This window comes from Podarcis filfolensis (genome assembly GCF_964270895.1).
Source record: "Podarcis filfolensis genome assembly, chromosome: 15".
Taxonomy (NCBI): domain Eukaryota; kingdom Metazoa; phylum Chordata; class Lepidosauria; order Squamata; family Lacertidae; genus Podarcis; species Podarcis filfolensis.
Window position 1 is genome coordinate 16,638,795 of NC_139618.1, and position 16,066 is coordinate 16,654,860.

General features: G+C 49.7%; 1 protein-coding gene across 5 annotated transcripts in view; it reads left to right on the forward strand.

Annotated features, from left to right (window-relative positions):
* FLI1 (Fli-1 proto-oncogene, ETS transcription factor) overlaps positions 1 to 16,066 on the forward strand; it is a 129,513-nt gene that overhangs the window by 14,192 nt on the left and 99,255 nt on the right. Inside the window, exon 1 of one of the 5 annotated variants that reach the window (XM_083588770.1) lies at positions 11,001 to 11,072. The exons of 3 other annotated variants lie outside the window; for them this stretch is intronic. Coding sequence is in view for 1 of the 2 variants with exons in the window: in XM_083588769.1 (XP_083444895.1) it covers positions 13,587 to 13,604 (18 nt within the window). In the remaining variant the exon portion in view is untranslated. Of the gene's footprint in view, positions 1 to 11,000; positions 11,073 to 13,382; positions 13,605 to 16,066 lie in introns of those variants that run through there. One more of the 5 variants, XM_083588769.1, reaches the window with a different exon arrangement.

Genomic DNA, 16,066 nt, shown 5'->3' on the forward strand with positions numbered 1-16,066 from the left:
TTTAGGCACCAGGTGAAAATGTTCCTCTTTGGCTGCTTGACATCCAGTGCCCTTTTAAATGTGTGTGAAGGCGGGGTGTTATTGGTTTGCTGTTGTATTGTATTATGGTTATTGGTTTGTATTATGTATTTTGTGGTTTTTATATTGTAATTTTATGTTGTGAACCACCCTGCAGATGAAGGATAGTATACAAATTTTAATAACAACAACAATAAATGTTGGATAATTCCCACTGTCTCCCACACCACATATGAAGGTACTCCCTTGGAGTACAAATACAGTAGCAATACATTAAATAGCTAACAAGTTACTGTCCTTTTATGAAACCCAAAATCCTCTGCCTAATGGTAGGGCTGGCTCTGCCCATGATTGTGGGAGAGTTGGGGGTGGGGAATAAGAACCCTGTTCCTACCTATTTCTTATAGCTAGGGTTACACAGGGCAGGGCAGAGGAAAGGAGTGTCTCAGTAGGCCCAGTTTGGTCCAGGTGGATGCTGTCTGGGTTAAGGCAGGACCACCATTCCAAGAGATTTCTATGAAGCAATCTGACAGCACAGAACAGCACAGACTGCCATCAACAAAACTGCAGTATAGTAAAATCAGCAGCCACTAGGTCCTTGATCACCTTCAAAAACCTCCTGACAGCAGAGGGACACGGCAAAGGGATGGTATCCATAATATACAAAATACTGCTCCAAAATCCCATAAACCCCCTTGATGCAATCAAAGAACAATGGGAACATGACATAGGCTATGAAATAAACCCCACCCAATGGACTAGAATGTGGTCTAAACCTCCCTTTAAATCCATCTCAGCCAAAAGAAGGGAACTCACTCGAAACTCACCTACAGGTGGTACTTAGCACCACAGAAACTGGCACCGATACGCCCAGAAACCTCACCAAGATGTTGGAGAAGCTGCACCTTCACAGGCACATAGCTCCACATGTGGTGGGAATGCCCTTAAATCCAACCCTTCTGGACAGCAGTCCTACAAGAGATATGCCAAATAACTAAACAGGTATTAGAACTCACTCCAGAACTGGCCCTACTGAACATCTTCCAAGAACACTCGCATTAAAGGTAAAGGTAAAGGGACCCCTGACCATTAGGTTCAGTCGTGACCGACTCTGAGGTTGCGGCACTCATCTCGCTTTATTGGCCAAGGGAGCTGGCGTACAGCTTCCGGGTCATGTGGCCAGCATGACTAAGCTGCTTCTGGAGAACCAGAGCAACTGGCCCTACTGAACATCTTCCAAGACCACTTGCATTATACAGAGCTTATAACCCTCTTACTCTCAGCAGCCAAAAGCCTCATAGGCAGACACTGGAGAGACCTGTCAGGAGTGAACATGGACCAGTGGTACCAAATTGTATGGGAAACAGCCTTACTAGAAAAGCTAACCAATAAACTGAAACTGACACGGGGACAAATAGAAGAGGACACCTTCACCCCAGTATGGCTCCCCTTTATCACATACACAGCCCAACAAGATAACAACAAGAACCCACCAGCAGCGTACAAATCAATCTGGCTTACCTGAACCAACAAGCCCCCCCAATGCAAACAAACCCCACTGCAGCCAACTACAGACAACCAACCACACCCAGCCCCCCAATACCTCTCACTACCAAGGAAATGTAAAAAACAAATAGAAAGAGAACCTACCCAGTTGATGCTGTCACAAAACCCCAAATGTATACTGCACAAAAGAATATAAGCCTCCCCTCCCCACCCCTCCTCTCCCCCCTTCTTCTTCCCTAACCTTATACTGTAAAGGTAAAGGTAAAGGGACCCTTGACCATTAGGTCCAGTCGTGACCCACTCTGGGATTGCGGCGCTCATCTTGTTTTATTGGCCAAGGGAGCTGGTGTACAGCTTCCGGGTCACGTGGCCAGTATGACTAAGCCGCTGCTGGCGAACCAGAGCAGTGCACGGAAATGCCGTTTACCTTCCCGCTGGAGCGGTGCCTATTTATCTACTTGCACTTTGATGTGCTTTCGAACTGCTAGGTTGGCAGGAGCAGGGACCGAGCAACGGGAGCTCACCCCATCGTGGGGATTCAAACCGCTGACCATCTGATCGGCAAGTCCTAGGCTCTGTGGTTTAACCCACAGTGCCACCCGCGTCCCTAACCTTATACTGTACTCAACACTAATGCCTCACAACAAATTTGTAAGAAAGACTGTACAACCTGAAGAAAGAAACAAGGCATGAACTTTTGTAAACCAAGAAAATCTTTAATAAAAAATTATCAGAGAAAAAACAAAACTGTAGTATGTCCCAATCTAAACAAGTTTCTTTCTGCCTGCCCCTGATACATCACTAACGTTTCTGTTTCTGGGTTCTGTCTTTTTGTCACACTCTGTTGTGACCAAGATATGGAGCCCAGGGTGATGTTGTGCAGAAGAAAGAAACTCCTTTTTTGATAGATCCCACTGGATTCTATAGGGCAAAATTAAGAAAAGGTTGCAAACAGCAAGACCTAGTAGGGGCATAACCCATAATAAACCAGGGGTGGTATTCAACTCATTTTAACACAGAGTAGACCCACTAATTCTGAGTAAAAGTGTGTCACCAAGGGCAGCTCTCACCACCCCTGCCCTGCTGCCATCATTGTGGTATCACTTGGAACACACTTCTGCCTTCTCCCGTAAGAGATGAGTGCCATTCACTTCTATGGAAAACAGGAAAATGCTCAGCTGGGGGGACCATGGTGGGATGGGGTAAACACTGGCCTCAAGGGATTGGGCACCAGAAGGAGTGGGGAGAGAAAGACCCCCAGGATCCCTGCAATATGCCAGCCTTTTCTCTGCCCCCACTCATCAGAATGACAAGCATTTCACCAGTTAATAACAAGCATCTGGAGACAGAAAAAGTTGCATAAGTCATTTTCCATGTTTTGCTGGTTAGTGATTGATATTTGGGGCACTCACAGGGGCAGGAATGGGTGCAAAGGACCAAGTGGCTGAGGGCCCAGAGGAGGAAAGTTGCTCTGCCTTTCTGGTTCCCCTTTCTTGCCCATGTTGTTGTTGTTGTTTAGTCATTTAGTCATATCCGACTCTTCGTGACCCCATGGACCAGAGCACGTCAGGCACTCCTGTCTTCCGCTGCCTCCCGCAGTTTGGTCAAACTCATGTTCGTAGCTTCGAGAACACTATCCAACCATCTCGTCCTCTGTCGTCCGCTTCTCCTTGTGCCCTCCATCTTTCCCAACATCAGGGTCTTTTCCAGGGAGTCTTCTCTTCTCATGAGGTGGCCAAAGTATTGGAGCCTCAGCTTCACGATCTGTCCTTCCAGGGAGCACTCAGGGCTGATTTCCTTAAGAATGGATAGGTTTGATCTTCTTGCACTCCATGGGACTCTCAAGAGTCTCCCCCAGCACCATAATTCAAAAGCATCAATTCTTCGGCGATCAGCCTTCTTTATGGTCCAGCTCTCACTTCCATACATCACTACTGGGAAAACCATAGCTTTAACTATACGGACCTTTGTTGGCAAGGTGATGTCTCTGCTTTTTAAGATGCTGTCTAGGTTTGTCAATGCTTTTCTCCCAAGAAACAGGCGTCTTTTAATAGATAGCCCCTTTCTTCCCACAAGTCTTTGCCAGCTCAGGCTTTGCACTGTGGGGGGAGGGCATAGGTATAGGCATAGCTAGGAAAATTGATGAAAATACTTAACTAAAAGTAGAGATTGCAAAAAGATTTTGACAGATTTTTCTGGGCACTTGGGGGTCAAAAGAAAGTAACTGAAAACAACTGTCGTTGAGACATTTCATTCTGAATCTGCTTGTGTTCCTGGACCCATAAATGCAAGCCAGGCATCTGCCCTGGGCACATGACACACTCAGTGGGCACCACAAGCAATCGTGCTGAGACAATGTTGCCTGAAATCACCCCAATGAATGGCCGTAGCAAAGAGCCATGAGAGAAAAGCCAACTCATTGTGCAGCGCAAAGCTCAAGGCTGCTTGCGTCAGCTGCAGATACAAAGCAACGTCACAAATCAGGAACTGACCAGCTCTTCATCACATAAGATGTGGACTGAGCCAAAGACACCTAGCAGCCTGCGGTACAATTTGGATCCACGTATCTTAGCGTCAATTGGTTTGCTCCATCAAGATCCTTTTAAAGCTGTTCTGGGGCCTGAATGTGGCCCTTCAGGCCTTTGTGTCTGGTCCCCAGAACCCTCTTCACGCCTCCCTCCCAGGGCCACACCTCTCACTGGCCCTGTACTTTTTTCCTGGCTGGAATGTGCCCCTGAACTCTGGATAGCTCAGTTGGTCAGAGCATGGCGCTGATAATGCCACGGTTGAAGGTTCGATCCCCGTGTGGGACAGCTGCGTATTCCTGCATTGCAGGGAGTTTGACTAGAATGATCCTCAGGGTCCCTTCCAACTCTATGATTCCATGAGCTCAATATTGTTCTGATTGTGCCTCTTAGCCAATGGCGAACCGGCGTGCTCCAGCACCGTGGGCAGAGCGCAGGCAGGGATGTGGCTGGCGTGTGTCCCGGGGGGCATGGCACACATCCTGGGGGCATGGCACACCGCCTGCAGGGGCGTGGTACCTAGTGCGCTGGGGAGTTCACACGGCGTGTGTTGGGGGGGTAGCCCCAATGGTACCCCCCTCCCTGGTGGTGCCAGTGCACTCTCCCCGCCCCCCATTCCTCTGCCAGTGCTCTTAGCTTGACTAAATGGAAGCTAGGAAGGAGTGTGTAGGAGTGTGTGTGTGTGTGTGTGTGAGAGAGAGAGAGAGAGAGAGAGAGAGAGAGAGAGAGAGAGAGAGAATAGAAACTAACCTATTATGCAAAGGCAAAATTTACATTCACTGTCCCACCCACTTTTGCCTCTGGCTCCACCCACCACTGGCCCTTCTCTCTCTCTCTCTCTCTCTCTCTCTCTCTCTCTCTCTCTCTCTCTCTCTCTCACACACACACACACACACACACACACACACACACACACACACTGTTTTCCTCCCACTTCAGGATGGAGGTAGTCAAACTGAGACTGAGCAGGCATCTGCTGTGGCAGATCCTTCTTGGTGGCATCTGTGTGTGTTACTTGGAGTAAGTCACAGTCCATCTGGATGAAGGAGAAGATTGTAAAGCCTTCTTTTCTCCAGACCAATACAAGACTCTTCAGGGGGCCAGGGAAAGTCCTGTGCAATTTGCAAAGCTCCTTCTTCTGCCAACACAGCTGGTTCAATAAATGGTAAAACTTAAGGCTGCCTGACATGATTCTCATTCTTAGATCCACATCCACACTCCCTCCCTTAAGCCAAACATGTTGCTAAACTCCTGGCTTACAGTGCTTCAAGGAAAACTCCATGGGTTTGAGAGAGAGAGAAATACGCCTTATGCTCACTTACTTGGGAGTAAGCCTCACTGAACTCAGAGGGACTTCTGAGTAGACATGTATGTATAGGATTGTGCAGTCAATCAGCAGCATAGATTAAAACATGTATTTTAGTTAATACAAAAACTTATTTAAAAAATAGAATATGTGCCAACCTTTTAAAACTTTTGAATGAACCGTTTTCACACAGCTTTAAAATAAATCAGCAGCTTTTTTTTCATCCTAGGACAATCTTCACCTTGTTATTTTAAATCATCATCAACTGCAATGAATTTTTATTTTTTTATTTTAAATAATACTTAAAAGGTATCACTTGGAGTTAAAGAAAAGAGCAACGTTATTTATCCTGGAAAATTCAACAGGCTGAAGCTGTTAAAAAGAAAACAGCTTTAAAAAAAAAGGCAAGAAAGCAAAATAGGCACAGGGGATCGGCTTTTACACTGCAAAAGTCTCCTGCTTTTCCAGACACCAGAATCCAAGTAACCAAATCCCCCTTCAGTTAATTCACTAACTCTGCTGACCTTCTAAAGGTTCCATTATTTCTGTGACTTATAGAAAAATGCACCTCTAAGAAAACAGACTTCAGCTCCTCTGCACATTTTGCAACCCAGACTGCCTCGCCACTTCTCTCCCCCCCCTCCGCCTGCTCCCTTTCTCAGTAGGGGAGGGGGATGCTAGGGGAGGGCGTGGGGGGAAGCCTTAAATCTTTCCTTCAAATCTCCAAATATATGAAGTCTGAGGAACAAATTCAAAGCAGGCACGGACGCCTGAAGAGAAGTTAGAGGGAGAAATATTCCGTTTCATTCAAGCGCATCAAGGGTCTAGCTGGAGTCTTGTTTGGCTAAGGCCAGACGAGACTGGGCTCTCCAATAAAAATAAATCTCAAATTAATTATGGCCTCAAGCGAGGGGCCAGACGTTTGGAGCTGGTGTGCTGCAGTCTGGTTTTTGGGAATTCGTTTTTTCTTCTTCTTCTTCTTCCTCCTCCTCTTCCTCCTCCCTCCTCCCGCAACCACTTTAAGTTTACAATATTGGAGCGAAATGGGGAAGAGAAAGCGAGGTCTCTTTTACATGTGGCCTTCCAGATGTGTATGGTGGACTCTTGGATCCCTTCGGCCCCAGCCAACATGACCCTCCTCGGCCAGAGATTATGAGAGTCCAGCAACTTCTGGAAGGACACGGGCTCCCCATTCCTGGATTGGGGGGGGGAGCGTGTACCCAAAGAGAAATCACTTATCTATTCAGAAAGAAAGAAAGAAAGAAAGAAAGAAAGAAAGAAAGAAAGAAAGAAAGAAAGAAAGAAAGAAAGCAAGCTTGAGATGACAAAACCTCAGCTCCAGCATGGAGTAAGAAAACTAATGATATCAATGCTTATGAGCATGTGCAAAATTCCTACTTTGTTGGGACCACTGCTTGGCTGAAATATGTGTTCTGCTTTGGGGGGCGGTTGTCCTTGTTAATGTTAAAAACCTATGGAGGTTGCTACTCCCCCCACCACCACCATGGGAGCCAACTCCTAGGGACAACTCCAGCCTCCCCCATAAAATACTTGAGCGGGCTACTCCCCACAAAGTTGATGGGAATTGCTATTGAAATGGTGTGAGTGTGCCACACCTTGTGTTTGATTATGTGGAGTGGGGCTCACTTGCCCCCCATATTTTATTCAAGTTGGCACCCCTGCCCCCCAACAAAGGAATATTATGCCTGTTATCCTAGGCATACATCAATTTGCCCAAGGGCTCATTATCATTGCTATACCTGTATTTCCATATTGAGCAGGGTGTATGTGTGTGTGTGTGGACTTCCCCTGCTGAATATCTGCCTGTTTCATAGACGTTAAGGAAGAGTTAACAAACAAACAAACAAACAAACAAACAAACAAACAAACAAAGGATTACCCTGTCTAGTTGTGCTGAAGACTGCAGTTCAAACCTTGCCAACTTCAGCTGAAAGCAAGTCCCCAGTCTTTCTGGTCCTTAGCTTATGTCACTGCCGTGTGTGTGTGTGTGTGCGTGTGCGCGCAAGGTGTGGAATCCTGCCTATGTGAAAGATAATGAGAGGCTTTCCCTCAATCTGTGAATGAGCCAGGATCTCCCTCTGCTGCTGTCTGCTTGCAGATCCAAGCCAAGTGGAAGAACCTCCAGTTCTTCTGGCAACCTTGCATCCAGATCCTTCGCTCATCCGGGGGTCGGCTGAAATGTCTAACTGACGTTCACTGCCCCCCACCCCACATAATGGTTTTAGGGGGACTGGATAGTGCAAGCAATGAATGTAATATATAACTTCTCTCCAAACTCCTTTGATTTCAGCACTGTTGACAGCTACATATTGTAAGCTCCTTGGGGGCGAGGACTTCTCTCTCCCGCTTCTGAAACTGTAAAGCCTCCGGTCCGTTCACAGTGCTCTATAATAACCATAATGCATGCGAAATAGGACTCGCTAGGCTTCTTCTTAAGCCAGATCGGATCGGTAAAGGGAGACTTCCCGGAAGAGTGGAGCCCAAAGCAAGTCTCATTCGGATCCACGGGGATTTCTGCCTTACATGCATAGAATTTCAGCCTGGGGAATCAGTAGCTTATACGTGGAGCAGCGGTATAGATGCACAAAATGTTACTGCAAAAACGATAATTCTGTAGTATGGCCAGCATTTTGGATAGTTACTTGGGAGCAGATTTCTGCTGCAGTCAATGGAACTTAGTTCCAAAGAATTCGGATCCTGTGCATTTTTGCCAATATGTTTTACGGAGTTCCAAGTAAGAAGGCATAGGATTGGAGCAGGGTGTGTGTGTGTGTCCATGTTCCCAGTGTGTGTGTGATATGGACATAGACACCAGCGAGGTATCAAGGGGTATTTTTCTTGCATAGGTGTCTAGCATAGGGTTCGATCCTAAGCACAGAGTTCATTGTGGATGCAAGAGACAATTCCTGCATCGCAAGGGGGCTGGACTAGATGCCTTTTGGGGTGCCTTCCAACTCTACAATTATATGATCCAGTGATGCGGTCTAAGCATTTCTCACCGAATCCGTGATTCGGTTATATGATTCAGTGATTCAATTATATGATTCAGTGATACGTCTAAGCATTTCTCACCGAATCCGTAGCATAATCGCGTTCTTGTGCAGTCCACGGTTGCTTTAAACGATAAATGGCGTAAGGGGTGGTGGATTCCACTATCCTGATTTGACTGATTGATTGATTGATTGAACGACGGTATTAAATACTGCCCTCCAGTGATCCCATCTTTTCTGGAGCTCCTCTACAGCCGGATCCTATGCAAAGTGAGCCACGCCCAGTCTGGGTTTGAGAGCCATCCGGAGACACGCTGGGGGACTCAGCGCCGGATTGAAAGGGAGAGCCCTTGAGGAAAGAGGCTCCCAGCATTCCTAGGCATGCTTACTCGAAAGTAAGTCCCATCGAAATCGATGGCATTTACTTCTAAGTCAGCAAAACGAGTAGGATGGTTTTGCGCTCATTTGAACTGATTTGCGAAGTTTGTTGAACATCTTATTTTAAAATTTCATTGTGATATGCTGCTCTACCCCCCCCCCCAAAGTAATATCTTAAAAAAGAGAGAGGAAAACTATCCTGACATTTTAAAAAAATTGTTTCCAAATATCCCTCGGCATCCCTATTAAGTCGTAAACTTTCAAGGCGGACTCTTGAATAGAGACAAAACAGAAACAAAAGGTCGAATTGAGAGTTTGCAAAAATTGTTTTCCAGTTGCGTGAAGAACGCAAGGCAGCCGCCCGCCCGCCCGGGTTCATCGGACGCATCAAGAAAGGCTTGGAAATCGTACCTTGTCCATTTACCTCCCTCGCTACTATCCCCGTTTACTTGTCAAAGCGTCGCTGAATGTTCCCGCGGCTGACAAGCGGGAAATGTTAGGGTGATTCGTATCTTTCGCCGGTCTTCAGCCAGACCTCTTGGGCCTGCGAGAAGGATGTGGCCTGAAAGTACGTTTCGTTGAAGTCCACGGGACTTACTTCGGAGTAGACGTGCCTAGCCTGGCTGTGACTGACTGTGCGCAGTAGCAGCCTGTCAGCTAGCTCAGGATCTTGCTGAGTCCTCTCTGAGGCGATCCAGCGCCGGCTCGGCGGCTTAGATCCCATTGATGTCAATGGGGTTTCAGCAGCCTAACTCTGAGGCTGCGCTTAGCTCCTTATCTTCCTGCAGGTGAGGGAGGCTTGCCGAAGGAAGCGGGCAGAAAGAAGGAATTGCTGGAAGCGATCAACCCAAGGGAAAGCCGGGATTGGGGGGAGCTATCGGCCAATCCCGTCTCTTCGTTGGGTTGATTACTATATAGAGCGATGTATATACATGTGTGTGTGTGTGTGTGTGTGTGTGTGTGTAGATATAGATATATAAAGGAGGTGAGAATCTCGTGCGTTCCAATTTTCGCCATCCTTTTACTTGTCAAAGGCACCCCAATTCTTTTCTTGGTGGCTTGGGGGCCGGGGCGATAACAGGCAGCCTGATCCCTTCTGACGCTCCCCTTGTCCACACCCGCGTTTTATTAGAACTTAACTCCGAAAGGAAATTGGTTCAGATCTCGGCTTCCAGTATACAAGGCGGAGGAGCCCAGATAGCTGGAAGACGAGTCCTTTCGGAGCGCTTTCTAGCCCTCTCTTCGCTTCGGAACATTTCCACAAACTTTCTCGATTTCAGATCTTGGCATTCACGGCCAGGTTTTAATGGCAGGCGACCTCAGGTCACCTGAAGGTCAGTATATTCGCTTCTCAAGGCGCACAAACAAATCCAGGCAGCGACCGGGATGGCTTGCTCTTCTCAGTCGACACGGGCACTGCTTAATAATAATAATAATAATAATAATAATAATAATAATAATAATAATTGTACCACGCCCATCTGACTGGGTTCCCCCAGCCACTCTGTGCGTCTTCCAACATATATAAAACTTCTTGTTGTTCTTCCCGATGCCATTTAGAATTGGACTGCGCTGCTGTGCACATCTACTCGAAAGTAAACTCCCCCCGATCCGATGGTTCTTCTGAGCAACCACGCATTGATTCGGGTTGCAAACATTAAGAAAGCGACATCTGGGTCAGAGGAGGATGGGGGAAGGTTTTCCCCCTTTTCCTCCCTTCTCCCCCCACTGGAGTTTGCCATGTCGTGGTGAAGCGGAGGGAGGGAAGTTGTTGGTTAGTAGAGACAAGCAGCCGGCCAGCCAAGGGTTAAGCCTGGTGCCTTTGCGCGGCCTGCCAGCCAGCCCCCGTGGCCCCGGGCGGAGGGGACCTGACCCCGCTAGCAGCATCCAGATGTGGGCTGCTCTCCGGGGACACCGCGGCAGAGCCGCGCTCGGATTGTAAAAAGGAGACAAGGCGGCGGGGCGGGGGGAGGCGGTGGTCCTGTCCCCGGCCTTAGCCCCCCACCCCACCAGAGACTGGCTGGCTGGCAAGGCGGGAGCCCCCGACTGGGTGGGGTGAGTGGAGTGGAATGGAATGGATGGGGGCTAATTTTTGGAGAAGGGGAGACAGAGGGAGGGGCCAGGGAGGCTTCTCCGCCGCCGAGGAAGTCAAACATCCAACTATCCGGGCGCCGCGCCTCCGCGTGCGCGGCATCCTAAACAAACCTCCCCTTCTGAACGGGAGGGGCAAAAGAGACTTGGGCCTCTGCTTGAGACAGACAGACACACACTGGCTGGACTAACAAAACCGGAAGAGGGGGGAGGAGGAAAGGCTGGACCTTGCATGAGGTAACCATCTTTTGTGGAGGGGGGGTGCTGTAGAGAGAGATGTTGACAGTGAACTGCTGGGTGGGGGGCTGAGGCTGCGTGTGGGGAAAACTCCTTTTCCAATTTCTGCTCCATTTCCTTGGAAGACAACCCCCACTCCCCCATCCCCGGCGCGTCTTTCCATTCTTCTCTGTTGCACAAGAACGGTGGAAGTGTTGGATGTTGAGGCTACTTTGGGAGGGAGAGAGATTTGTTTGAACAGGGCATGGCTTTGAGTGTTTGGGGAGTTTGTCCAGATCATTCTCATATATATATATATATATGAATCTCCAACCGTCGCCGCTCGTTAGATGGAAACGCTCCGCCAGACCCTGAAATCCCAGATCCTGCAGGGAATATCCCAGAAAGAAATCAGAAACAAATCGGGCTTTCCTCCGGGTTTGTCTGGGTTCTGCTGGCTGGTCGCGCGATCCTGTGTACTTTTACTTGAAAGTAGGTCCCATTGAGTAGAATCATAGAATTGTAGAGTTGGAAGGGACCCCAATGATCATCTAGTCCGGTAAGGCGGGACTTTCGTGGGGCTGAGCTCCGCTGGGGATTTACTTCCGAGTAAACCTGCCTATTCACAGGTTTGGGCTTGAAGAAAAGAGGCAGAGAGGATCGGACTTCTTTTCAATCCTTTTTTTGACATTGGGTCCGCTCACCGTCCGCCCTGAGTCTCAGACCTATTCCCACCATCAAAACCGGCTAGGGAGGTGTTCTATGTCCCTTGCACCTAGTCCTAGGCGGGGGGGGGGGTTGTTTCGTAATAGAAAAACATACTCGAAATTAAGCGTCTCCTTATATATAGATAGACTCCATCAATTGCTTGGCCCGCATGTGAATCTGTCCTAAAACTGTCCCAGACCCCCAAACGCAGTAAATTTGACACAGTCCCGCTCACTTGAAATGAGCAAACGTCTCTCCACACTTTGGAGAACTCAGGAACCCTTTACTTCCGAGTAGGCATCATTGGGATGCCGCTGCATCTCAGCTGTCCTGCAACGCAAAAACGTTAACATGCCGATTGGCTGCAGTGCTGACCAGGATGTAATCCGAACAGGTTGCTCAAGAAGGTCAGTTTGTGGCTCCAGGAACCATTCCGTAGTACAAATGCTGTATTATTGAGAAGAAGGTGCAAAAAATAAAGAACAGGGGTCCCCAGAAGGACTGCAGTCCTAGCTCCGCTTACTTGGGAGTAAACCCTATTTCATTTAATAGGATTTACCTTTGAGTAGACATGGTTAGGGTCGCGTTGCAAAGCTGCAATCCTCCTGTCAGGCTGCAATCCGAAACAAATTTACAAAGGAGTAAATCGCACTAAAGCCCCTGGGACTTGCTTACAGGGAAGCACGCTTAGAATCACCCTGTTAACTAGGCGTAAGCTCCATTGAATTCTGTGGTCTTTGAGTAGACAGGCATAGGATGGCACTCTTAGCTTATTAAACTTGGTGGCAAACAATGCTTTATTTTATTTCGAAAATCAAGAAATCTTGTGGCTTTCGGCTACGCGAAGCCAGCGAAAAGGTTCAAGCTCTCACTATACACACATACACGCATACACGTGTCCACCCACGGTTGCCTCGCGCCTTACCTTAGTTGCCCTTTTCCTGGCAATAAACGGGAGTTTTGAGTTCCCTGTTAGGAACGGGGGAGGGGAAAAGCCAAACAAAGGAAAAATCCTCCAGAAACCGTTCCATGAAACGCCTGTTGAATATTGACAACCATGTGGTTTTGTCATCTATCCAAAAGAGCACATTGACACATTTAACCGTAAGAAATCAAATCAAATTTGGTAGGCTGGGGCAAACGAGAGCCTTACCCCATCCCCGATGTAATTAACCTCCGGACGGGAAAACGCCTTATGAATGATTTATTTATTTTACAAATTGCATGTGAAGGAAAACGGGAATTAATGGCTCAAACTGGGATCCTGCAACGGATCTGTATCCTTCTGAATTTCCGGATAAATAGAGCCAGGATCGCAGCGTCGGGCACCTTTAAATAGATCTGTCTGGAGAGCTGGGGGAAAAAAATATCCCCCCAGATGTCCGGGAGAGGAGAGCCGAGTGGGGGCTCCTTGCCTCTCCTGACCAGCCAGCCAAAATCCTGCAGGAGCCGGAGGGAGCGCCCCGAGTCCTGAAGCGCGCTCCGGGGTCTCGCTCCTTATCTAACCCCAGCAAATATCCTGCTAGCTTTTTTAAAAAAACAAGTTCTCCTCCTCTTCGGATCCAGCAGGGCCGGCCCAGGCGCGGCGGGGAGCGAAGTTTCCTCCTCGAGTGACTTCACTTCCCAAAGTGAGCTGGGGAAAAAAGTTTCATCCGGTTAACTGTCGCTCTTTCGCTTTGCGGCGAGAGGAGAAGCGGAGGAGGCAGGCCGGGCGGGCGGGCGGGCGCGGAACAGAGTCGGGGCTGAAGCGGGCGGCGTAGCGCGGGCGCGGAGCTCAACCGGGTCAATGTGCGGACTCCCGGGACGCCGGACTGGGAAGCGCGCTCGATGGACGGGACCATTAAGGTAAGGGGGGGGGGGAGAGAGAGAAACTGGGGGAACCAGGACGGATGAAGAGATGGATGGATGGATGTGGGGCGAGAGGAGCGCAGGGAGCATTGGTTGGGGAGCAGAATTGGGAAGAGGGCTGCTGTGGTTCTTTTCGAAGGGGGAGGTCCAGGAAGGGTTAAAACCCGGCCGGCGAGCGAGGAGACCCCCTCCTGCCCATTCTCCTCTCCTCGCTACTTGGCTTGCGCGGCGTCGGCTGCGATCCTACGCGAAGGGCGCAAGCGGCGCGCGGCAGAGCGCAAGCGGCGCGCGGCAGAGCGCAAGCTTGAGCTGCTTGCCTTCCCTCCAGCTTAGTCTCCCCCTCGGCTGGGGAATCGGGGTTGGTAGCATCTGATGGGATCTTGGGGGCTAGTCTTGCGCGTTTCCCCCCTTCTCCCCACCCGCATTATCACGTACACGTTGGAATGGGCAGAGCTGGCGGGAGGGCGAGAAGCGCTGGACCCGGCAGCTCCGGGCTAGAGGAGCTGCTCGGGTCGGGGATGCTTTTGCAGAAGGACTGCAGTGTGCGCAACGAAATCCAGGTCCAGGGTAATCAGGATCGGTGCGGCGTCAGGATCTCCGGTTCCCCTCCCTCTGTGTTTTGCAATTCCCCCCCCCCCAATTTTCAGGGCAACTTCTACCCGCAAAGCGCCTTCCGTCGACTGGGCGCTGCTATTCGCCTGCCTGGCTCCACGCGCGCCCTTCCCACGGCGGGGGCGCCACTGTTCGGGGTTTCTTTGGATTACTGCGACCGGGGTGGGGTGTCTGAATGTGCCGAGCCCGGCCTCTCGGTTTGGCTGGGACTGGCGCAGTCCCCTTTCAAGGCATGGGCACGGTTGATCCTCGGGCTCGTCTGAACACGCGCCGCTCTACAGAAAAAATAACGCCACACGCGGGGCGAGGGGGCTCCCTTCCTCCACCCCCACCTCGGTTACGGACCTGCTTAATTTCTTGGTCGCCTTTCAGAGGAAGAAAGAGGCGGGGAAGGGATCTTTTAAAGCTTCCGTGTGTCGGGCGGGACTTCGTTGCGAGGCGCACGAGTTGGATCTGGGCCCCGGGGGGAGGGAAGGGAGCTGGCCCGGAGGGTGCTCTCCCCCACCAAACGTATCTGCCTGTTTTTAGAGATTCGTCGTCGTTGTTGTGGGAATCATAGAAATGTAGATTTGGAAGGGACCCGCAGGGTCATCTAATCCAGCCCCTTGCAATGCAGGAAAGTTGTTTTGTGTTGTTGTTTTGACGGCTTCACCAGCAGCCCCTGAAACGGATCAGAGGAGGCGAATGTGCGCAGGGACGCGGCGGGCGGACGGGTGGAGAAACAGCCCTAGCGGCTTCCTTGCCTGGGCGGGGCGGCGGCAGCAGCTTCCCTTCCTCTCCTCCCTCCCTCTCCCGCACCCGCCTCGCCCGCAACAGATCTCTTGCGGAATCTGCCAGATTCCTCGTAGTGAGTAACAAGTGCAGCATCCCACCCTGCAGGGAGCGTGGAAGGGAGCGGTGGGGAAGGAGCGGGCGACGTCTTGATGACCTGGCAAGGAGGCTGCTGCTGCTGCTGCTGCTACCAGAAGCCTTCAGCTATTTTGCGTCCTAACCACCAACTCCTGGAGAGAAAAACCATCAGTTTCTCCTTCAGCCTCCCAGGCACTGACTGAAGCAAACTACTCCTCCTCCTCCTCCTCCTCTCTCTCGGACAGAAACACTCCGGAGTAAAACCAGGAGAAGGCAACAGGGCTCTGGGAATTATTTATTTGGGCTTCCAAGGTTTTCCCTACCTAGAGGTGAATTTGAGCCCTGGTCCTGGGCGGGAGATGTAGATCGGCAACATCTGGAGGGCCAGAGGTTCCCTGCCCTTGCCCTATAGCGAAGTGGTAGAGCCCTGAGGCTGCCGGTAGAGGATCGCAATTTTTTGAATGGAGAGTAAACCCCTCCCTGTATTCAGCAACACATCGTGGATGTAATGCCAGGGCATCCGTGGTGGATTTATCCTGGATCATTCATACATCATTTTGCTTCGCTAGTTGTTCTGTGTCGCACAGATACAGCAAAGGTGCCATTATTGTAGCTGCTTGGGGAGTCTTTTTATAGTTCACATATAATAATAATAGTAATGGGGATCGGTAAGAGGGAAAGGAACAAGGAAAAGTTCTGTGAATGGTTCAAAGGCTTACTTTTGTATCCCGTCCCAGCTGAACTGCCAAACAGCAGCATGCATTTACAAGTATTTGCTGTGGTTGCTGCTAAAAATCTCTGTAATAACTTCTGTGCAACATGAAATTTGGGGGAGCACCTACTCCCCTATGACTTTTCCCAGCACCACTCTTAAGAGCTATGTTTTGTGTTGCCTGGGCCAAAAGTGGATGCTTGTATAATAGGCCTCAGTATTGTTTTGATGGGCTTGAACTCCGTGTGTAGGTATGAGACCTAATGTGTAAATCAGCCAGTGAGGT